Below are 24,307 nucleotides of genomic sequence, written 5' to 3'. Positions count from 1 at the left end.
GAGGAAAAGGTCACGCCCTTCCTCAGGATAGGTCCAACAAATTAAGGACCAAACAGACTAATTTTCGTTCCTTTCGAAACTTCAAGAGTGGCGCAGCTTCAACTTCCTCTAATGCAAAACAAGAGGGAAATTTTGCCCAGTCCAAACCAGTCTGGAGACCTATCCAGGCTTGGAACAAGGGGAAGCAGGCCAAAAAACCTGCTGCTGCCTCTAAGACCGCATGAAGGAGTAGCCCCCCGATCCGGGACCGGATCTAGTTGGGGGCAGACTTTCTCTCTTCGCCCAGGCTTGGGCAAGAGACGTCCAGGATCCCTGGGCTCTGGAGATTGTTTCCCAGGGATATCTTCTGGACTTCAACGTTTCATCTCCAAAGGGGAGATTTCATCTCTCACAATTATCTGCAAACCAGATAAAGAGAGAGGCATTCTTACGTTGCGTTCAAGACCTACTGGTTATGGGGGTGATCCACCCAGTTCCAAGGGAGGAACAGGGGCAGGGCTTCTATTCAAATTTGTTTATAGTTCCCAAAAAAGAGGGAACTTTCAGACCAATCTTGGATCTCAAGATCCTAAACAAATTTCTCAGGGTCCCATCCTTCAAGATGGAGACTATTCGAACCATCCTATCTATGGTCCAGGAGGGTCAATATATGACTACCGTGGACTTAAAGGATGCTTATCTCCACATTCCGATACACAGAGATCATCATCGGTTTCTCAGGTTCGCCTTCCTAGACAGGCATTACCAGTTTGTGGCTCTTCCCTTCGGGTTAGCCACGGCACCAAGAATCTTTACGAAGGTTCTAGGGTCCCTACTGGCGGTTCTAAGGCCACGAGGCATAGCGGTGGCTCCTTACCTAGACGACATTCTGATACAGTTGTCGACTTTTCAAATCGCCAAGTCCCATACGGACATTGTTCTGGCCTTTGAGGTCTCACGGGTGGAAGGTGAACGAAGAAAAGAGCTCTCTCTCCCCTCTCACAGAGGTCAGGTTGTCAAAGCTTCTAACTTCCTGCCGTGCTCTTCATTCCACTTCTCGGCCGTCAGTGGCTCAGTGTATGGAAATAATCGGCCTAATGGTAGCGGCAATAGACATAGTTCCGTTTGCCCGCCTACATCTCAGACCACTGCAACTTTGCATGCTCAATCAGTGGAATGGGGACTACACAGATTTGTCTCCTCGGATAAATCTGGATCAAGAGACCAGGGATTCTCTTCTCTGGTGGCTATCTCGGGTCCATCTGTCCAGGGGAATGAGTTTCCGCAGGCCAGAATGGACTATAGTGACGACAGATGCCAGCCTTCTGGGCTGGGGCGCAGTCTGGAACTCCCTGAAGGCTCAGGGTTCGTGGACTCAGGAGGAAGCCCTCCTTCCGATAAACATTCTGGAACTAAGAGCGATATTCAATGCTCTTCAGGCTTGGCCTCAGCTAGCTACGGTCAGGTTCATCAGATTTCAGTCGGACATCACGACTGTAGCTTATATCAACCATCAGGGGGGAACAAGGAGCCCCCTGGCAATGTTGGAGGTTTCAAAGATAATTCTATGGGCAGAGGTTCACTCTTGCCATCTCTCAGCTATCCATATCCCAGGAGTAGAGAACTGGGAGGCGGATTTTCTAAGTCGGCAGACTTTTTATCCGGGGGAGTGGGAGCTCCATCCGGAGGTATTTGCCCAGCTGATTCAACTATGGGGCAAACCAGAACTGGATCTCATGGCGTCTCGTCAGAACGCCAAGCTTCCTTGTTACGGGTCCAGGTCAAGGGATCCCCAGGCAGCGCTGATAGATTCTCTAGCAGCGCCCTGGTCCTTCAGCCTGGCTTATGTGTTTCCACCATTTCCTCTGCTCCCTCGTCTGATTGCCAAGATCAAGCAGGAGAGAGCTTCGGTGATTTTGATAGCTCCTGCGTGGCCACGCAGGACTTGGTATGCAGATCTGGCGGACATGTCATCCTTTCCACCATGGACTCTGCCGCTGAGGCAGGACCTTCTACTTCAAGGTCCCTTAAAACATCCAAATCTAATTTCTCTGAGTCTGACTGCTTGGAGATTGAACGCTTGATTTTATCAAAGCATGGTTTTTCTGAGTCGGTCATTGATACCTTAATTCAGGCTCGAAAGCCTGTCACCAGGAAAATCTATCATAAGATATGGTGTAAATATCTTCATTGGTGTGAATCCAAGGGTTACTCATGGAGTAAGGTCAGGATTCCTAGGATATTATCCTTTCTCCAAGAAGGATTGGAGAAGGGATTGTCAGCTAGTTCCTTAAAGGGACAGATTTCTGCTCTGTCTATTCTTTTGCACAAACGTCTGGCTGAGGTTCCTGACGTTCAGGCGTTTTGTCAGGCTTTGGTTAGAATCAAGCCTGTGTTTAAACCTGTCGCTCCGCCATGGAGTTTAAATTTAGTTCTTAAAGTTCTTCAAGGGGTTCCGTTTGAACCTTTGCATTCCATAGATATTAAACTTTTATCTATGAAAGTTCTGTTTTTAGTAGCTATCTCCTCGGCTCGAAGAGTTTTGGAGTTATCTGCTTTACAGTGTGATTCCCCTTATCTGATTTTCCACGCAGATAAGGTAGTTTTACGTACCAAACCTGGGTTTCTTACTAAGGTGGTATCTAATAATAATATCAATCAGGTGATTGTTGTTCCTTCATTATGTCCTAATCCTTCTTCAAAGAAGGAACGTCTATTACACAATCTTGATGTGGTTCGTGCTTTAAAGTTTTATTTACAAGCTACAAAAGATTTTCGTCAAACATCTGCTTTGTTTGTTGTCTACTCTGGACAGAGGAGAGGCCAAAAGGCTTTGGCAACTTCTCTTTCTTTTTGGCTACAAAGCTTAATCCGCTTAGTTTATGAGACTGCTGGCCAGCAGCCTCCTGAAAGAATTACAGCTCATTCTACTAGAGCAGTAGCTTCCACATGGGCTTTTATACATGAGGCCTCTGTTGAACAGATTTGTAAGGCGGCGACTTGGTCTTCGCTACATACCTTTTCTAAATTCTACAAATTCGATACTTTTGCTTCCTCAGAGACTATTTTTGGAAGAAAGGTCTTACAGGCAGTGGTGCCTTCCGTTTAAGTTCCTGCCTTATCCCTCCCTTCATCAGTGTCCTAAAGCTTTGGTATTGGTATCCCACAAGTAATGGATGAACCCGTGGACTGGATACACCTTTACAAGAGAAAACAAAATTTATGCTTACCTGATAAATGTATTTGTCTTGTGGTGTATCCAGTCCACGGCCCGCCCTGTCATTTTAAGGCAGGTGTTTTTTTATTTTTAAACTACAGTAATTTTGTTTTTAGTACTGGTAGACTTTCTGCCAGTACTTAAGATGGTGGGGACAATTGTGGGGGAGGGAAGAGAGCTGTTTGGGAGGGATCAAGGTGTGTGATGTGTCAGGTGGGAGGCTGATCTCTACACTAAATCTAAAATTAACCCTGCAAGCTCCCTAATTAACCCCTTCACTGCTGGGCATAATACATGTGTGGTGCGCAGCGGCCTTCTAATTACCAAAAAGCAACGCCAAAGCCATATATGTCTGCTATTTCTAAACAAAGGGGATCCCAGAGAAGCATTTACAACCATTTGTGCCATAATTGCACAAGCCGTTTGTAAATAATTTCAGCGAGAAACCTAAAATTATTAAAAATTTAAAAAAAAAATTTTATTATTTGATCGCATTTGGCGGTGAAATGGTGGCATGAAATATACCAAGATGGGCCTAGATCAATACTTGGGGTTGTCTACTACACTACAGCTAAAATTAACCCTAGAAGCTCCCTAATTAACCCCTTCACTGCTGGGCATAATACACGTGTGGTACGCAGTGTCATTTAGCGGCCTAATTACCAAAAAGAAACATCAAAGCCATATATGTCTGCTATTTCTGAACAAAGGGGATCCCAGAGAAGCATTTACAACCATAATTGCACAAGCTGTTTGTAAATAATTTCAGTGAGAAACCTAAAGTTTGTGAAAAAGTAAACAATTTTTTTTTATTTTATCGCATTTGGCGGTGAAATAGTGGCATGAAATATACCAAAATGGGCCTAGATCAATACTTTGGGATGTCTACTAAAAAAAATATACACATGTCAAGGGATATTCAGGGATTCCTGAAAGATATCAGTGTTCCAATGTAACTATCGCTAATTTTGAAAAAAAAAATGGTTTGGAAAATAGCAAAGTGTTGCCCTATAAACTTGCAAAGAACATGTAAACATTGGGTATTTCTAAACTCAGGCAAAATTTAGAAACTATTTAGCATGGTTGTTTTTTGGTGGTTGTAGATGTGTAAAATTTTGGGGGTCAAAGACAGAAAAAGTCTGTTTTTTTCCCCCATTTTTTCCTCATATTTTATCCCAAAAAAAATTATAGTAAATTATAAGAAATTATGAAAATAATGATATATTTAGAAATTCCATTTAATGGCAAGAAAAACGGTATATAAAAATAGCCCTGGTCCCAAACGGTCAGAAAATAGAAAAGTGCTCTGGTCACTAAGGGGTTAAACAATACAAATTTGGTAGTAGACTGTCCCTTTAACATATCAGCAGTCTGAACTATATCAGAACAAATCAACAGTGTTTGCTGCAATTGGTTTTCAATGGTCAAACTCCTCCCACCACTGGCTTCACCAGAAATCATAAGATAAGCTGCAAATAAGGGAGTGCTATGTGGCCCAGACTGTTATGCAGCGCTATACAAAAGGTACGACATTGTGTGTGACTATACATTACTACACTTGCATTGACAACAATAAACAAAATGAGAGGAGCACCATCGGTTGTAGATGCACTTTAACCCTTTAAGGACACAGCTTTCAGTTTGCTCAATTGTTTTATGACGGAAAAATTCCGTCATATGTCCTTAAGAGGTTAATACAATGTGAGCTACAGTTAGAGAGGCTCTCAAGGACCAGTAAACACAGCAGATTTGCATAATCAACAAATGCAAGATAACAAGACAATACAATAACATTTACTCTGAATTTCAAATGAGTAGTAGATTCTTTTCTAACACATTTCAAAGTTATGTATATTTCCACTCCCCCTGTACCATGTGATAGCAATCAGCCAATCACAAATGCATATACGTATAGAGTTCTTGCACATGCTCCGTAGGAGCTGGTGACTCAAAAAGTGTAAATATAAAAGACTGTGCACATTTTTTTTAATGGAAGTAAATTGGAAAGTTGTTTAAAATGTCATGCTGTATCTGAATCATTAAAATTTAATAAAACCTGAGCGTCCCTTTACAATCTAAAGACGTATATGAGTGTGATGTGTTTGATATTCATATGTGATCTTTTCTTATTAGACTTTGAATCTAAGCTTGTCTAGGGTTAACTGGCTGACTGATGTAAGCCCCGCTTCCTGAGCGCGCCACGGAGCACCCAGCAATATGGGATGTACACTCACTGTTTCAGAGTGCACCCCAGTTACGCTATACTGTGTATATGTATATAATTCATTTATTGGGGAAAACAAACGTTATTTTGTCCAGTTTCCTCGTTACTGCATCCAGAGAATACATTCTGTTGAATTCAGAATCTTGATAGTTCACCCAATAATTTGTTACAGTGTGTAGCTTATTTACTGTACATCTGCCCCATAAGTAGCCACAAGAGAGCAGATAAAGGCACTCAAACAACTGTTGAAGGGGTATGGCCTGGCATTACAAACACATTTTAAATGCATTTACAACAATTTTGTATGCAGATTTCATGCAATGTAATTACCGATATATATTGTACATGTAAAACATCTGGCTTTTCCAACTGAAAGGGACATGAAAATAAACTTTGCAATAACGGCTACAGTGAGATTTTTACTGATAAATAGGAATGTAAACGTGATTCTGAGAAACATTGTCCTCAGTTAGGAGTCAGTGCAATCTGTCAATCTACATGAATAAGCCTTGTAAGCAAGCAGGGATCATCTAGTGCAGGGCAGCACTAACCCAGGTGGCTCCTACCTCTAGACTCCCCCTGCCATGGAAAACACAGGACTATAGCTTCCATTTTATAGACTATAGCAGGTGTCAACAAATGAGTTTAAAATTTAGGAGCCAGTAAGAATATTTAGGAGCCAGAAAGTGGTATTTGTATATAGTTCTTTGGAGAAGCCCTGGACTATGGCATAAAGGGAAACCAAAGCACATTTTCTTCTTTGTTGCATCCAAATGAGTTGAAAAATGTATGAAGCATCAAGAATACAGAGAGACCAATTTTTTTCAGAAGCCAGATAAATCTGTTTGTATATATGAGCAGAATATGAACAAAACTATAAGTAATGGCTCAGCTCCGTGACTCCTGAGATTTTACAAGCCCAGTAAAAAAGGGGGTGTTTAAAATATATCCGTGTAATTTATTTTATTAAAGGGATAGTAAACACCAAAAATGGTATTGTTTAAAAAGATAGATAATCCCTTTATTTACCATTCCCCATTTTGGCATAACTAACATGGTTATAGAAATACACTTTTTACCTCAGTCATTTCCTTGTATCTAAGCTTCCGCCTCCTTATCTCAGATCTTTTGACAAACTTGCATTTCAGGCAACTAGTGCTGACTCCTAAATAACTTCACGTACATGAGCACAATATTATCTATATGAAACACATGAACTAACAACCTCTAGCTGTGAAAAACTGTCGCTTTCAAGGGCTTAGAAATTAGCATATAAGCCTACCTAGGTTTGATGATAAAAGTAAATTAGAAAGTCGTTTAAAATGACTTGCCCTATCTGAATCATGAAAGTTTAATTTGGACTTTAATATCCCTTTAAGAAATAGTTGTTCCGGTGATGAATAAAGCTACTACTTTTTATTTGTAAAAATGTGTCCATTTCACAAGGGAAGTGATTAAAGGGGCATGAAACCCATCATTTTTCTTTCACAATTCAGATAGGGCATACAATTGTATATGCTTTTCCAGTTTACGTCATTCTCTTTGTATCCTCTGCTATAGGAGCAGAAATGCTCTACTAGGAGCTAGCTGACCAAATTGAATGAGCGAATGGCAGGAGGAATGTATGTTTCCACCAATCAGCAGCTAGCTCCTAGTAGTGCACTGCTAAGCATACTTTAGTATGCTTTTCAACAAATTTTGGGTTTTAACCATGCCTGCCCTAAAACAGTCTGCGCTCAGGAGAAAAAAAAATAAAGTAAAATGGAGGAAAGGAGGACTCAAACCGTGCTACTGAAAAGTAATGTCACTGGGGAGGAAAAACTAGAAACCTGACTACATAGAAATAACATCCCACTTTTTACCTGTGCTCTATAGAAAGAGGGGGGATATAAAAAAAACATAGGCTTAACTAGTTTATATACTGCCATAAACCTAGTGGTTCTTGCAAGTTAAACATAGCAAAAACCAAGAGTTAAAGGGACACTGAATCCAAATTGTTTCTTTTGTGATTAATGTAGAGCATGCAATTTTAAGCAACTTTCTAATTTACTCCTATTATCAATTTTTCTTCGTTCTTTTGCTATCTTTATATGAAAAGGGCATCTAAGTTTTTTTTTGGTTTAGAACTCTGGACAACACTTTTTTTATTGGTGGGTGAATTTATCCACCAATCAGCAAGGACAACCCAGGTTGTTTACCAAAAATGGGCCGGCATCTAAACTTAAAGGGACATTATACACTAATTTTTTCTTTGCATAAATGTTTTGTAGATCTATTTATATAGCCTATAAAGTCGTTTTTTTAAATAAATGTATAGTTTTGCTTATTTTTAAATAACGTTGCTCTGATTTTCAGACTCCTAACCAAGCCCCAAAGTTTTATGTGAATACTGTCAGCTACCTTCTCCAGCTTGCTCCTGTTTGTGTAAAGGGTCTTTTCATATGCAAAGGGGGGGGGGTCTTATTTGCCACTTGCAGTGGGCTTTCCAGCTACCTTTTCAACAGAGCTAAACTGACAGCTTCCAAGTACGTTTTTAAACAGTTTTATACTGGATTTTTATATCAGTGTCTGTGCATATTATTCTTTGTAGTAATGTCTATTACATGCAGATATATGAAAATGAGTGTATACTGTCTCTTTAAATTCTTGCATTTCAAATAAAGATACCAAGAGAATGAAGAAAATTTGATAATAGGAGTAAATTAGAAAGTTGCTTAAAATTACATGCCCTATCTGAATCACGAAAGAAAAAATTTGGGTTCAGTGTCCCTTTAAGGGCAAAGAAAGGAGAGCTTGAGGCTACATAGTGCAAGGGGTGGGCAGAAACAGAAGAATTACATTTAACATGGTGGAAGTTAAATAACCAGAAAATTGTGTTTTAAAATGGCTATTGGCAGGTTTAACACGCACATATATAGGCCTGTGTGTCTAGAGTCTACACTTCACTGCAGAAAATCAGTTGTATTGTAGAACATAGTCTCAAAATAAAAACGGACCATTGTTTCCAAACTGGATTCTATGGCACATCTGTGTGTTCCACTATGACTAGGGGTTCGACTGGAAACTACCACAAAAGTATTATCCAATGTACAAGGAATAAGACTGAAACCCAATTTTTTTTCTTTCATGATTCAGATAGAGCATGTGATTTTAAATAACTTTGCAATTTACTTTTGTTATCCAATTTGTTTTGTTCTCTTGATATCCTTTGTTGAAAACAATACCTAGGTAGAATCAGGAGCTACTGATTGGTGCTGCACATATATATCTCATCTTATTGGCCCACTCAGTGTATTCAGATAGCTCCCAAAAGTGCATTGCTGGTTTTCCAACAAAGGATACCAAGAGAATGAAGCAAAATTATATAATAGAAGTAAATTGGAAAGTTGTTTAAAAATTATATTCTCTATCTGAATCATGATAGAAACATTTTTGGGTTTCATGTCCCTTTAAGGTTGTTTACTGCTCTGTTATAAAGACTTAAAACAGCATTTTTTATAAAAAAAATTCAAGGTGTGGTTATTAACTTATCTTATGAGCTATGACAAGGGGGGGGGGGGAATCTACAGTACATTTCATATATGTTCCCTCAACATATAGATAGCAAGAGTGTTTTCTCTCTTTTTATTGCGATAATGTTAAAAAGTAGAATCCAGACAAAGAATAGCTTAAGGTTTTTGTTTTCCCCAATAACAAAAAGCTGACAGCAGTCTGGTAATAACCGCCCGCTTACCTAGGGATTGCCCTACCACCAACCGCTCACCCTTACAGTAAGCGCTTTACAATGAATTTCAAGTAATTTATGACACATGACCAGTTTCTGTTAATCAAATCACTCCTGTTACCATCACACAAAGAGGGAATGAGGAAGGACACTTACTCTGCTGGTAGGGCGCCATCCTACTCTTGCCAATGGTTTAAGTGCAGCGAACGGTAGGAGGTAGTAAAGGATTGTGAGAGGCCAAGAGCGCAGTTTCAGAGCGGACCTAGACATACAGGTCAGCTGCCCCAACCTCCGTCTGAGTGCCAGCTGTGGGAACTGTAACCTGTGGGATCAGATACAAGTGTCAGATGATGAGGAATAAGCCTTGGCACCATGCGCAAGACTTGGCTCCCACTCAAATCAGACTGAGAACAGTTGAGAGTCCTAAGTACACGGCCAACACATGCAGAGTATTGTGTAAAGAGACTGTGTTTGCGTAGGGAATTCTGGACTGAATGCAAGCGACCTGGCACACACTCAGATCTGATCAGCAGTACATCACAGTAAGTAGGAGGCAAGTTAGAGACTGGGAAACCCACTCTAAGGATAATAATGTACAGAGAAGACACAACCAACCAGTGCCAACAATTTAATGTTTTCCTGCTTAGTCTGTACACAGCAGCTGATTCCCTTAAACTTCCACGTAATCAACCTGCACTTGGATCAGGACATGTTTAGTCATTTACAAGTCACTGATATGAGACCAACTATAATTTCCAGCTAGTTTATCACTAAAAGATCAGATGATTAAGAAGAATAAGTTTCCCTTCACTATTAAAACTACAGCAGTATTTTCATATCACTAAAAAGGACTTCTTTGCACACTATTTATAGCTCATTATGCAAATGCTGCATTAAGAACTAGACCTCTCCACTGTTGTTGTCCTAACATCACCACAGAAGAATCAGACTCTAATAACTGGTCACAGGTTTCAATATGGTCAAGTCAAGGTAGCTACTACTTTTTAATATAAAATCACACTATCAATAAAAAAAAAAAAATCAAGGATATTAACTGAAACAGAAGACAAAATGAGAAAAAAAAGATATACTATTTGGTAACGACTAAAGTGGTGAAACAAAATACTTGATTAAAAACATCTTTAACAATCTAAAAAAACATTTAACGTGATTTCCACATTACTTTATAGCTGTCATTCATCCTTCGTAATGATGAGTAAGTAAATATAGATCTGCTCTTTCTGTGCAGTTAGAGAGACAGCTAGTAATGATTGTAAGAGACACAACGAGACAACAGATGAACACTGCTACAGGAAAGATGCTACAAACCCTTTCCCCCAACCTCGTCCCTATTCTGGGTGTGAAGAGTTGGTTTTCAGAGATGACTTAAGAAACCCGATTCTAAAACATAGTTTAGATACACAACAAATAAGCAGCTCATTTGTAGAACTCACCACAAAGCAGAAATCTTTAGCTAGAGTTTTTTCTCCAGCACCAGTAGCAAACAAAACAGAATGTACCCAGTATCCAGGGCCACCTCCTGCTCCCCCACCTCACTGCAGACAGCTAACGACCAATCCCTGCCTAGCTGCCTCTCTCCTCATCCATCCCTTCCAGAGACACATTCCTCTCAGCCCCGGTGCTTCATTCACACAACACATGCTGAGCCAGCTTCTTTTCTATGTGGTTGCTTGAACAGTCACACCATTCTCCCCCTCCTTCCCCTTCTCCAGATGAATACATAAGAAGCTTTCAGCTAATTAGGCCAAACAAAGGCTTAGCAATTGCTCTCACTGCCCTTCCCCAGGCAGGTTTGACCTGCATTCTAAGGGTACCTGAAACGCGTCCGTCTGTTAGTGATATTCTCACTGTTTGCTGGTTCTGATGGATCTGCTTGGTCCTCCCTAACCCAGCTGTTGGTGTTGGCAGTGTGTCCCCTGCGGACATGAAGTTTCACTTTGTGCAGGTTACAGCAGGAGGGAGGATGCGTTGCAGGTTTCCGGCATCTCACCATCTCCTCAGGTGCAGATCCGGAGCGAGTTGATCGCCCTGTAACTTTAACATCATCAGAGCTGAGGCCCGCTGGTCTCTCCTGCCTCCTGCACTAGTGGAGGATGTGACGACAGACTAATCTGCTGTGCTGAAGGAAAAGCACATCTCTGGCTTTTGCTCCTCCTATTTCTGTCTCACGCAGTGTCTGTTACCTGCTTCAGGACCACACTGATGGCTAAAGCGCCATGACATTAATATAAAACCACGCATATAGCCGTTACAAAACTTGCACAATATACTTGTAACATGGTATTGGTAAAAACACATGAAAATGTCTTGCTAGAATACACCATGGACAGCAGCTCTTGGAGTTCAGTTCTTGTTGATGCTAATCGCAGATATGAAGCTGATAAAAGCAAATGCCACTAAGAAGAAATTTTTTTTTTTTAAAAAAAATAAGTCCAATCAACCTAAACAGAAACACCTGGGTCACACCTTGGCACTCTTTCCAAGTGTGACATGCCGAAACAATTTTGGCATGTGGCATGCATTGCTTGTCCTTGGGTTATTGCCATACTGCCAAAGTCAGAATTTTATAGTATATTATCACTATTTCAGGCACACTCTCAAATAAGTTTGCCACTGTTGTAGTAGGTTATCTCACTAGTTAATACAGAAGTAAAGCAAAACTACCTCTGTCAATCAATTAACACAACCCAAACCATTATCAAGGGCAACAAATTTCTCTCCAATACACAAAACATTCAAACTGTTGGCAATAATTGAAAATAGGTTTTATCTGCTTATGCCTTGATCAAAAAACATCACATTGGTAATAAGTATGTTTTAGACAAATTCCATCAACACATAAATGTAGTAAAATTTCAGTTACTAATACAGCTTGTAAAAAATAACTAAACCAGCAACCACAAGAAAACAGTAGTCATTTATGGAGTAAAAATAAAATCTATATATTTAGAACCAAAAATGTTTTATTATTTGTGAGACAACCATAGCACACACACACACACTATTTAAAGTTTAACACTGGTATTATCAAACGTCTACACAGATCTGATGTATGGTCACTAAAATTCATACAAGTGCTTAAAGGGACACTAAACACATGCTTAAAATCCTTAAATCTTGCTCCTTCTAATCTATCAAAATCAAGTTAGCATGAATGTCTATGCCAACTTGTCATCTTACCCCAAATTGTTCAAAAAAAAGTGTTTTCAATAACAATGGTTTACCTGTGCTCTTTGTGTGTATGCATGCCCCCATATTGTGACGTGCGTTACACACAGGTACACCAGTCACATGACGCACGCATATTGTTCTATTATGTATTTGCTTCAGTGCTTAGAGGAATCACATCTGCAGCACACACTCACTGTGATGCATTCAGCAGCAGCACATGTGATTCTTGCAGAGCGTGTGCTGCAGTGTTTGTAGAGATATTGTTTCAAATGTGACTAATAGTAATACGTATTTTCAACATAAGTAATACATAAGTTAGTAATGCAGGCTTCAGGAACAAGAATTAAAAGTAGCAAGCTCTGGGGAGATCAGCCCGGAAATAAAGGATAAGCCTTGCATAAGAAAATACAAGCTCCGGTTATTTCAAATGGTTGCCAAGCACTCCTGACCCTGCAGTGCATAATACTGCACTGGGAGATCCTTACCCTTCTAGCCCGAAAGTTAGATTACTCCTTGGGCTCAAAGCGTAACTCCTACTGCTGGCTAAAGGATTGACATGCTCCCCAATATGTAGTTTCCAGACGCTGGTAACAGGCTGCAGTTGTGGAGTTTGCAAACGCTCCCTGGCAGTGACAGACTAGGTTGCCTTTTGTTAGACGGCAGTAGGAGTCACGCTTTGAGCCCAAGGAGTAATCTAACTTTCGGGCTGGAAGGGTAAGGATCTCCCAGTGCAGTATTATGCACTGCAGGGTCAGGAGTGCTTGGCAACCATTTGAAATAACCGGAGCTTGTATTTTCTTATGCAAGGCTTATCCTTTATTTCCGGGCTGATCTCCCCCTTCCTCCCCAGAGCTTGCTACTTTTAATTCTTGTTCCTGAAGCCTGCATTACTAACTTATGTATTACTTATGTTGAAAATACGTATTACTATTAGTCACATTTGAAACAATATCTCTACAAACACTGCAGCACACGCTCTGCAAGAATCACATGTGCTGCTGCTGAATGCATCACAGTGAGTGTGTGCTGCAGATGTGATTCCTCTAAGCACTGAAGCAAATACATAATAGAACAATATGCGTGCGTCATGTGACTGGTGTACCTGTGTGTAACGCACGTCACAATATGGCGGCATGCATACACACAAAGAGCACAGGTAAACCATTGTTATTGAAAACACTTTTTTTGAACAATTTGGGGTAAGATGACAAGTTGGCATAGACATTCATGCTAACTTGATTTTGATAGATTAGAAGGAGCAAGAATTAAGGATTTTAGCAGGCAGGTGTTAAGTGTCCCTTTAACTTTGCAGTTCCAACAAGTATTTAGCGGTTTGTTAACACTAGTAACTGGATAAATCATATTTTAAAGGGATAGTAAACCCCAAAATTGTCTTATGATTCATATAGAACATACAATTTTAAACAACTTTCCAATTTAATTCTATTATCAAATTTTCTTCATTCTCTTGTTATCCATTGCTGAAGGGACAGCATTGCACTACTGACAGGAAGCTGAAAATATATATTTAGCCAATCACAAGAGACAAATGTGTGCAGGCACCAATTAGTAGCAGCTCCCACTAGTGTATGATATGTGCGTATTCATTTTTTTAACAAGGAATACTAAGAGAATGAAGCACATTTTAAATCGGAAGTGAATTTAAAAGTGTCTTATAATTACATGCTCTATCTTAATCATGCAAGTTTAATTTTGACTTTCCTATCCCTTTAAAGAAACATTAAATTCAGTGTTTTAAAGTATGCATAGTGCAGGGTTTGGCAAATCTCAGGAACCAAGATTCCTAAAATGTTTGTTCTGGTACATAGATTGTTCTATAAAATCACTCCTCAGTAGTCTTAGTGGTTTCTAAGTTTCACACAAATTTGTATAGTATATATCAGCAATTAAGCATTGAATTGCAAAAAGATATGCATACAAAACAAATGTTTCAAAAACGTAATAGTGAGCACAGTATACTAGGCAGAATACCAGAAGAAAATTAAATCACAGGGATACACCCTTTGGAAAAGCCTCCTGAGTAGGTTTGTCTTATTCCCTTTTGTGGCCAATATCGGTCTGCTGTAATGAGCTTCCATTGTACTCTAGGCAATCCTGGTGCAGATAAACTAGAGTATAGTGACATTAAAGTGAAGGTAATGTTTGATGAATCAGTGCCCGTTTTTTTAATAATCCTATTAAAAACAGGGGCACTTTAATTCATCAAACTTTACATTTCACTTGTTTTGTTCAAATACTTACCTTTTAATCCTGACAGCCGCTCCGGCAATTCCCCCGGCCATTGGAGGCCTCTTCATATGCCAGAAATGACAAATCCGGCTTCCTCCAATCACGGCTTTCCCCCCTGGGGGAATCATGGCCTGAGGCAATGCCGTGATTGGAGGAAGCCAAATTCGTCATTTTGGACCCGCAAGGAGGCCTTGTGACGGGCAGAGGAAGCGCTGCAGCGGCTGTCAGGATTAAAAGGTAAGTATTTGAACAAAACAAGTGCAATGTAAAGTTTGATGAATTAAAGTGCCCGTTTTTAATAGGATTATTAAAAACCGGGCACTGATTCGTCAAACATTACCTTCACTTTAAAGACCAGATGCATTTTGTAAGCATTGTATCGGAGCTATTTGTTGCCTCCCTCTATCCATGGATACCGACCGTCTTGATGAACGCTAGATTTCATTGCACTCGAGGACCAACGTGTTTGCACACGTGCAGCCACTCTCCTTCATATACCTGCAGTGAAACCTAGGTTCCAAAATAGTGCCAGCTATAATTACAGGGAGGTGCATGAAATGTATTTAGTGCTTAAGTATGGTATGCACTCCAGTCTGGGAAGAGTGGTAGAACATTTTATTTCAAAGACTTTGAAAGCACAGGCAGACAAAATAAATAATAATGTTTACTGCAATGTTTTACTTTCCTTTGTAAAACATCTTATCAGGGTAACATTCGGAGTATATTATATATAAATGTGTTCAGGCACATTACTGTCAACTAAAGAACATTTGTATGAGAACTGAGGAACAATCAAAAGTCATAGTTTTAAAAATCCTAGATTAAGAAACCCGCATTTTATATTTGTTTAATGCTTAAAAACTGTTCTAAGGCAAATCTTACAAGGTCAAATCAAATTAGCAAAGTTTAAAACCAAAATAAACAATGGAATTCTGCAAAAAGTACCACAATTAAACAAAGAAAGGCTATGGTTTCAATGTAATACACCCCCAATCTGCGAGTAAATGTATATGTATCAAATACAGACAGTATAGCCAACATTATAGCAGTTACAGTTCATCTACTGATCACTAATTCAAATGGCCATAATGTGCTAAAACAAAGTCAGTGGCTTGTCCTGAGCAAGTTAAGATTGTGACCGATATGTTCAACAGCGTCATTATACACACCTAGGGGCCGAATTATCAAGCTCTGAATGGCCCCTGATTCCCCTGTTTACGCTGCTCCATAACTGTTCCGCCGCCTTTGAGGCTGCGGTCTGCAATCCACCCGATCCTATACGACCGGGCTGATTGATACCCCTGCTAGTGGCCGATTGGTCGCGAATCTGCAGGGGGCGGCATTGCACAAGCAGTACTAGTGAAGTGCTTGTGCAATGTTAAATGCTGACAGCATATGCTGTTGGCATTCAGCGATGACTGTCGGACATGATACGCTACAATGTATCATATCGGACAGACATTGATAAATCGGCCCCACATTCTCAAAATTCTAGTGCAGTTTATCACCGAACAAACCTGTGAGCCTAATAGACTAAATATTAACCCGTGAACAAGCTACACTGAGTGCTTAAAGGACAAGTAAATACAGTAGATTTGCATAATCAACAAATGCATGATAAAGACAATGCAATAGCATTAGTCTAAACTTCAAATAAGTAGATTTTTTTCTGACAGATTTCAGTTATGTCTATTTCGACTCCTACTGTATCATGCGACAGCCTTCAGCCAATCACAAATGCATATACATATATTCTGTGTATTCTTGCACATGCTCAGTAGGAGCTGGTGACTCAAAAAGTGTAAATATAAATTGGAAAGTTGTTTAAAACTGCGTGTTCTATCTAAATCATGAAAGATTAATTTTGACTTGAGTGTCCCTTTAATATTTTAGATCACTGTTCAATACTTATAAAAAGGGACATGAAACCCAAAATTTTCCTGTCATGATTAAAGGGACTGTCTAGTCAAAATTCAACTTTCATATAGGGCATGCAATTTTAAACAACTTTCCAATTTACTTTTATCATCAAATTTGCTTTGTTCTTTTGGTATTCTTGGTTGAAAGCTAAACCTTGGTAAGCTCATATGCTAATTTCTAAGCTCTTGAAAGCCGCCTCTTATCTCAGTGCATTTTTACAGTTTTCACAACTAAACAACACTAGTTCACGTGTTAAATATCGATAACATTGTGCTCACTCCTGTGGAGTTACCTATGAGTCAGCACTGATTGGCTAAAATGCAAGTCTGTCAAAACAACTGAAATAAGGGGGCAGTCTGCAGAGGCTTAGATACAAGGTAATCGCAGAGGTAAAAAGTATTTTAATATAATCGTGTTTGTTATGCAAAACTGGGTAATTAAGGGATCATCTATCTTTTTAAATAATATTCTGGAGTAGACTCTCTCTTTAAGATAGAAGTGAATTGGAAACTTTTTTTAAATTGTATTCTCTATTATCAATTTGCTTTGTACTCATATTATTATTTGTTGAAGAGCTATCTAGATAGGTAACGTGCACATGTATGGGGCACTACATGATAGGAAATAGTGCTGCCATCTGGTGCTGCAGGCACGTGCACACTCCAGAACATATCCAACAAGAAAACTTAATAGAAGTACATTTGAAAGTTGTTTAAAATTGTATGTTATCTGAATCATGAAAGAAAAATTGGGGGGGTTATGTCCCTTTAACACATAGGAATAAAAGTCCAAATTGTTGCTTTGCCCTTTATTCTTAAAGTGATGGTAAAATTTTCCCAAACTGCTAAACATATTTGGAAAGGTCTTCTCCTAACTAGCATATCGATATGCTTATTTATTACCCAAGTCATCTGTACACTAAATAAATATTTTCATTCATGCTACATTACATCATTGAATGCAGCCTCTCTCTCCAATTTTTGATTTAGGTTATTTCAGTGGCAGCTCTTCTAGCCAATCAGAGCATCACCATGCGCCCCATGTTAATTAATCACAGCACGCTCCCAAACTTGGAACTCTGCGATCAACTTGAAATGCGCATGCGCAACTCCTTGCGCTATTTGCGCAACTGAAGCAGTGATGCAGTTGAGCAAATAGCGTAAGGAGTTGCGCATTTCAAGTTGACCGCAGAGTTCCAAGCACGGGAGCGTGCTGTGATCAATTAACATGGGGCGCATGGCGACGCTCTGATTGGCTAGAAGAGCTGCCACTCAAATAACCCACATGAAAAATTGAAGAGAGGCTGCATTTAATGACGTAATATAGCATCATGAATAAAAAGATTTATTTAGTGTACAGATGACTTGGGTAATAAATAAGCATATCAATATGCTAGTTAGGAGAAGACCTTTCCAAATATGTTTAGCAGTTTGGGAAAATTTACCATCACTTTAAGTGTCAGGACACTCAGACTTCAAATCCTTTTTTTTGTACCAAGAAAATTAGATGTCCCCTATCACAATGTAAATAAAAACAGAATCCAAAAATGTGTCGGATGGATATTGAAAACTTTAGCTTTTCCTCTAAGAATTAGATACATAAGGTAAAACCAACTGAGGGCTCAAAGCCAAATTAAAGGGATATGAAACCCAAAATGTTTTCTTTCATAATTCAGATAGAGCATGTGATTTTAAACAACTTTCTAATTTACTTCTAGTATCAATTTGTCTGCGTTCTCTTGGTATCATTTGTTGAAAAGTAGAATCATAAGCTTATGAACCTGCCCATTTCTAGAGTACTATATGGCAACAGTTTTGCAAGAATGTTATCCATTTGTAAGAGCACTAGATGGCAGCACTATTCCCATGTGCCATGTACTGCTCCAGATGCCTACCTAGGTATCTGTTCAACACAGAATATCATTGGAACAAAGCAAATTTGATAATAGAAGTAAATTGGAAACTTTTTTTAAAATAGTGTTAATAGTTTAAAAAGCAGGAATGTAAAGCGGACCATCTTTGGTTCAGAATTTGGGCTACGCTTGCTTATTGGTGGCTAAATGTAGCCACCAATAAAAGCAAGTGCTATCCAGGGTGATGAGCTTAAAATGGGCCGGTTCCTAAGCTTTAAATTCCTGCTTTTTAAATAAAAAGATAGCAAGAGAACAAAGACAAATTTATAATAGGAGTAAATTAGAAAGTTGCTTAAAATTGCATGCTCTATATGAATCATGTAAGAATTATTATTTTTTTTATTTAGTATCCCTTTAACAAACTCTTTGCAGAAACCACTGTTCAGCTCACCCTTTTAAAGAAGTAAATGATTTCTGCATAGAACTCAGTAACCCAAGTAGTAAAGCTTTTAGCTGCACCTAAAATCATCCAAAGCAAGGTTATTAAGGAACAATGTGGTCAGAACAAAGATCTACAGTGATAGGTCAGTTTTTCCCCTGTAAAACAAATATGCTAGAAAAGTTGAAAAAGCTTACCTTGCTCTTTTGTTGTACCAACACAGTGCTGGTAACGGACAATAATATTTCAGGTTGTTTTAGCAATTTATAAAAACTTTGTACTGTAGCTTAACTGTTTGCCAAGTATTGTTTTATGGGTATGGCTTATCAGAATAACTACGCTATCAATACAGACCTGTGTCATTTCCAACAACAATGTTCCTTTAAATTGTATTTATTTTCATTGACATTGTCTCTTCTGTAGACAAATGTTTTCTTATATTTCAAATAAAGCATTTTGTGTCTGCAATATCACATGTAGTGAGACAAATCATGTCTGACCAGTAAACTGAAGCTATAGGAAAGGAACATTAGGGAACAGATAAGCTCCTACCTCCCAGGAGTATGCTACTTTCCGTGGAAACTCAATGCCTAAATTCTCCAGGCGGTGATCCTTGTAACTTTCATACTGTCTGTAGCCTATGTAACCTCCACCAGTTCCCACCAAGACATAGAGAGGCCGAAATTTCACAGCCAGACTAGTGGATGCAGCATGCAGTGTTCTTGCATCTGTAGGAAGACAGAAAAGATAAGCTGAACAAAGCACTATATAAGAATAGAACATACAGGAAAAAGGTTTACTTGTTCCTGAAATAAAATACTTAGGGTTATTAACAATATGGTAGAATCATATTAAAGTGATATTAAAAGGGACAGTAAAGTCAAAATTAAACTTTCATTATTCAAACAGAGCATTACATTTTAAACAACTTTACAATTTACTTCTGTTATCAAATTTGCTTTGTTCTCTTGGTATCTTTTATTGAAGAGCAAAACTAGATAGGTTTATAAGAGCTCAGGAGTGTGCACGTGTCTTTAGTACTCTATGGCAGCAGTGTTTGCAACATTATTTGTAGCTTTGTATTACAATGTTGCAAACACTGCTACCATAGAGTACTAAAGAAACGTGCACACACCTGAGCTCATGATCCTACCTACTTTTTCCTCTTCAATAAAAGATACCAAGAGAACAAAGCAAATTTGATAACAGAAATAAATTGGAAAGATGTTTAAAATTGCATGCTTTATCTAAATCATGAAAGTTAATTTTTTACTTTATTGTTCCTTTAACCGCTTTGGGTAAAAAGCTGGATTTCGTTTTTTTCTGTTTTTTACTATTTAAAAAAAAAAAAAAAAAAGTGATTCCCCCCAGATCCCCCTTATACCATTGGAAAGTTTAGGCGATTACCTTTCCAACGGTGGGTCTTGGGGGTCTGTAGCTGCTTAGATGCCTGAGAGGCTTCTAAGCAGCAGGCCACCTTTCCCTATATTTTGTATTGTAAATTTTAAATAGAGTTGCATGTGACATCATCAAGTCATTGCGCGTGACGTCACCGGGAAGCCCCGGCGATGCCTGTCACTATACAGGCCCGATCGTTGGGGTGGGAGCCCCCAGATTGCTCTAAAGGTGGATGAGTACTAGCGACGACAATAAATGCTAGACAGAACACTGTATTCAAAAGAAAATTTAGCCTCAGAATAATATGTAGATGTATTTTTTTACAATTAGGTTATTTAAATATTGAAGAAATACGTCTAAAAGTTTAATTTCCATAAAGTAAAGGGTGCCACCATGTTTGAACTTAGGTTCTTTCTCTCTCTCCTGCTGAGGACAGTTAGTGACAAAAATAAAACAAGCAATATAAGAGTGTGCAAACAAAGCTTAGTTTTATAGACAGTGAAATTAAAAAAATAACTTTCAAAGAAAAGTAACAGGAAATAGGGATGTAAATAAATAATGAAAGTATATTGCAAAGTTCAATATCATAATGTTTAATATCCATTTAATGTGAGAATTTTTTTTTTAGCAAGTTCAGCAAGAAAAAGGTGGAAACAGTAATGGAATATTTTTAACTTGCTACTAAAAATAACTGTTAGATTTGACAAATACATTTTGACAGGCAGAAATATATATATATATATATATATATATAAAATTTGCTTTAAATATTTTGTAGGTATATCTCAAATGAATATGAAGATGAAAAAATTATCAACAAAATCTACTAGCTCTGGAAAAGGACTTACTTGTACGGAGACTCCGAACATGAATGCCACAGAGTGGGAAAGTATTATTGCTCAGGAACCTATAGAGGGAAAAAAAATATATAGGTAATATTAAGACACATTCTAATAAGCTAAAATACATAGCTCTGAGTCAGTGACACAGTATATATATATATATATATATATATATATATATATATATATATATATATATATATAAGGTTTGTTCTCCAAATCACACTATAGATCAGTAAAATCTGACTATAAAAATATCAAAATCATGCGCAGATATCTTCCAGTATGATCATCCAGGGTAATTTCCAAGACGTCTACATTTGTCATATCACATAATATGGTTCTATCACATTTAAACTATTAAACAAAAGTTAAAGAAATACAGTCTTGGAAAAAAAAACTACAACTGATCAACTACATAGTTTTCAGAGATTTTTTTTCAAATATATGATTATTTGATATTTCAATGTGCAAAAGAACTGTTATTGCTTCAATAACTTATATTTGAATTTTTAGAAGAAGTCTTTGCATTTTTAATTTTTTTTTTAGATTTTCCCAGCTAATATTTTGTACTAATCTAGAACAAAATATTGTGGTTTATTCCGTTCAAAATATCGAATTCAAATACTGTCTGGTTCTCAAAATAATGATAAATACATTACAATGAATATGTTATGTGAAATAATCCTCCTTAAGAAAATGTAAAAAGAGAAAGGAACCATATCATATATTGCAGTCATTTTGTTTCTCTGCCAATATTTTTGTGTTATGCTATGAACTAGGAATCTCAAATAATCTACGACCCTTAAACACTAGGAGAGATGGGTACACTTGCACACCACAGCTTAACATGTTGTTATTGTGAATATCTGCCCAGGTTTCCGTATTTACATTACATTGCCTGTCATTTTATTTGTCTGAAACTAAACAGCGATTACTGAACATATTCTTCTTACTTGTGAGCCCCACACGCCCTAGTCATGAGCGCAGCCATCACGCTTAGTCGGCTCATGACGCTGTCAATATGCGCCTCTTCGACGAGCTGTAAAGGTCTTTGAAAACACAATACTGCGCATGCGCACACGGTGTTATGTCAGATCACGTAACGTTCTGATGTTATGTCATGTGAACGACCTATCAGGGCTGGAAAACAGTAGCGACTCAGTCAGTTAACCATTTGATGGCCAAGGACGACGCATCAACTAAATTTACAGCTATAGTTTTATGATGTACAGTATATACTATTGTTGTATAACTATTAATAATATACAATTACATTTTGAGGTGCTGCGTAGATTAAAAAAAAAAAAGTCAGTAGAAAAACATTTTCAATTTATGTTCATTTTTTCACTAAGTTATCATTTCAGCTCCAGATAATCCACAATATCAACTATACGTACTTAAATTTGGTCCTCCGTCTTTTGTCTTACTAGGGCTACAAGCAGTGGTGGGATTCAGCCTGTTCTAGGCACACGAAACCCAAGATTTTCTTTCATGATTTAGATAGAGAAATTTTAAACAACATTCCAAATTACTTTTATTATAGAATATACTTCATTCTTACGGTATCCTTTGTTGAATAAATAGCATATGTACATGGGTGAGCCAATGACACGCATCTATGTTCAGCCACCAATCAGGAGCTACTGAGCCTATCTGGATATGCTTTTCAATTGTGGATATCAAGACATTGAAGCATATTAAATATAAGAAGTAAATTGGAAAGTTATTAAAATTGCATGCTCTTTCTAGATCATGAAAGAAAACTGTTTCCAATTTACTTCTACTATTAAAAGAGATTTTTTTTTTTTAAAAAGAGATACCTAGGTAAGTCGCAAGCACATTTCCAGAGCACTACATGTCAGAAAACACTGCTGCCACCTAAAGCTCTTGCAAATGTATATCATTGTTATATATTGCGCTTGTCACATGCAAGCTCCTATATCTTTTTTTTTACACACAATCTGAATAATGAAAGAAAATGTTTTGGTTTTATGTACCTTTTAAAGGGACACTGAACCCAAATTATTTTTGTGTGATTCAGATAGAGCATGCAATTTTAAGGAACTTTATAATTTACTCCTATTATCAATTTTTCTTCGTTCACTTGCTATCTTTATTTGAAAAAGAAGGCATCTAAGCTTCTTTTTTGGTTCAGAACTTTGGACAGCATTTTTTTATTGGTGGATGAATTTATCCACCAATCAGCAAGAATAACCCAGGTTATTCACCAAAAATGGGCCGGCATCTAAACTTACATTCTTGCATTTCAAATAAATATATTAAGAGAATGAAGAAAATTTGATAATAGGAGTAAATTAGAAAGTTGCTTAAAATTGCATGCTCTATATGAATCATGAAATAAAAAATTGGGGTTCAGTGTCCCTTTAACTATACATCTAATCCCTTTAAGGGACAGTAAAGTCAAAATTAAACTTGCATGGTTTAGATAGAGCACACAGTTCTAAACAACTTTCCCATTTACTAATATAGCCAATTTGCATGGTATCCTTTGCGGAACAGTAAACCTAGGTGGGCTCACAGTACTTTAGGAGCATACGCATATCTTTAGAACTCTATGACAGCTGAATTTGCAACTTTGTACAGCATTGTAGCATTGTTTAATTTTGACTTTACTGTCCCTTTAATTAAACAGGGCCTTTTATAACATTTGGCAAGCTAGAAAAAAGAAGTGGATTGTTCAGACAAAATGAGAGGGATAAGCTTGTTGGAAGAGGTGTGATAATGAGCCAGGTCTCATTTGAGAAGCAAAGGAATGTGTCCTTATTTAGATTTTATGCTGTGGATTCTGGAGGTTTTGTAATAAGCATCTTTGAAGAAACAAGTCTTTAAAAAGTATTTGAAACTATTTTCCCTTTATTCTATTTCTGTTTTTGCTTCATTTTCTGAGCCATTCCAAACCAACCCATCTTGTATTTTAATCTAAGTTTTATTATGTCTTACAAAGCCTATTTCGATCCCTCATAAAACCTGATGCCCATCATCTGCATCAAAATATGCTTATCTTTCACAGATATATGTGGAACAATATTATTTCTATTATTATTATTTTTATTATTAATAAGAATAATATAATGTCATAGTTTCAAGGGATTCTTGATATGCCTTTCACCTGGAAGAGTGAAACCATAATACAACCAGTTATGAAGAGGTTGCTTTAACCTCTTAAGGACATATGACGGAATGTTTCCGTCATAAAACAATTGAGCAAACTGAAAGCTGTTAAAAAGGGTTAAATTCACAACTAAT

At 37.9% G+C, this 24,307-nt stretch overlaps 2 protein-coding genes across 6 annotated transcripts in view; one reads left to right on the top strand and one right to left on the bottom strand.

Moving 5' to 3' along the window:
• Positions 1 to 24,307, bottom strand: part of LOC128648998 (phosphatidylserine decarboxylase proenzyme, mitochondrial) — an 89,725-nt gene that overhangs the window by 12,108 nt on the left and 53,310 nt on the right. Inside the window, exons 1-3 of one of the 5 annotated variants that reach the window (XM_053702010.1) lie at positions 21,994 to 22,070; positions 21,044 to 21,102; positions 19,350 to 19,525 (exon numbers count right to left, since the gene is read on the bottom strand). In XM_053702010.1, the coding sequence (XP_053557985.1) occupies positions 19,350 to 19,525; positions 21,044 to 21,102; positions 21,994 to 22,049 (291 nt within the window). In that variant the 5' untranslated portion in view covers positions 22,050 to 22,070. Of the gene's footprint in view, positions 1 to 9,300; positions 9,467 to 10,598; positions 10,736 to 10,979; positions 11,204 to 19,349; positions 19,526 to 21,043; positions 21,103 to 21,993; positions 22,071 to 24,307 lie in introns of those variants that run through there. The other 4 variants (XM_053702009.1, XM_053702012.1, XM_053702007.1 and 1 more) reach the window with 4 other exon arrangements.
• Positions 22,158 to 24,307, top strand: part of LOC128648997 (saxiphilin) — a 248,969-nt gene continuing 246,819 nt past the window's right edge. The window contains exon 1 of the mRNA XM_053702006.1: positions 22,158 to 22,266. Within this exon, the coding sequence (XP_053557981.1) occupies positions 22,262 to 22,266 (5 nt within the window). The 5' untranslated portion in view covers positions 22,158 to 22,261. The remainder of the gene's footprint in view (positions 22,267 to 24,307) is intronic.

Source organism: Bombina bombina, chromosome 2, assembly GCF_027579735.1.
Source record: "Bombina bombina isolate aBomBom1 chromosome 2, aBomBom1.pri, whole genome shotgun sequence".
Taxonomy (NCBI): domain Eukaryota; kingdom Metazoa; phylum Chordata; class Amphibia; order Anura; family Bombinatoridae; genus Bombina; species Bombina bombina.
The sequence above is the reverse complement of the archived record's forward strand: the minus strand, read 5'-3'. Positions and strand labels throughout refer to the sequence as shown.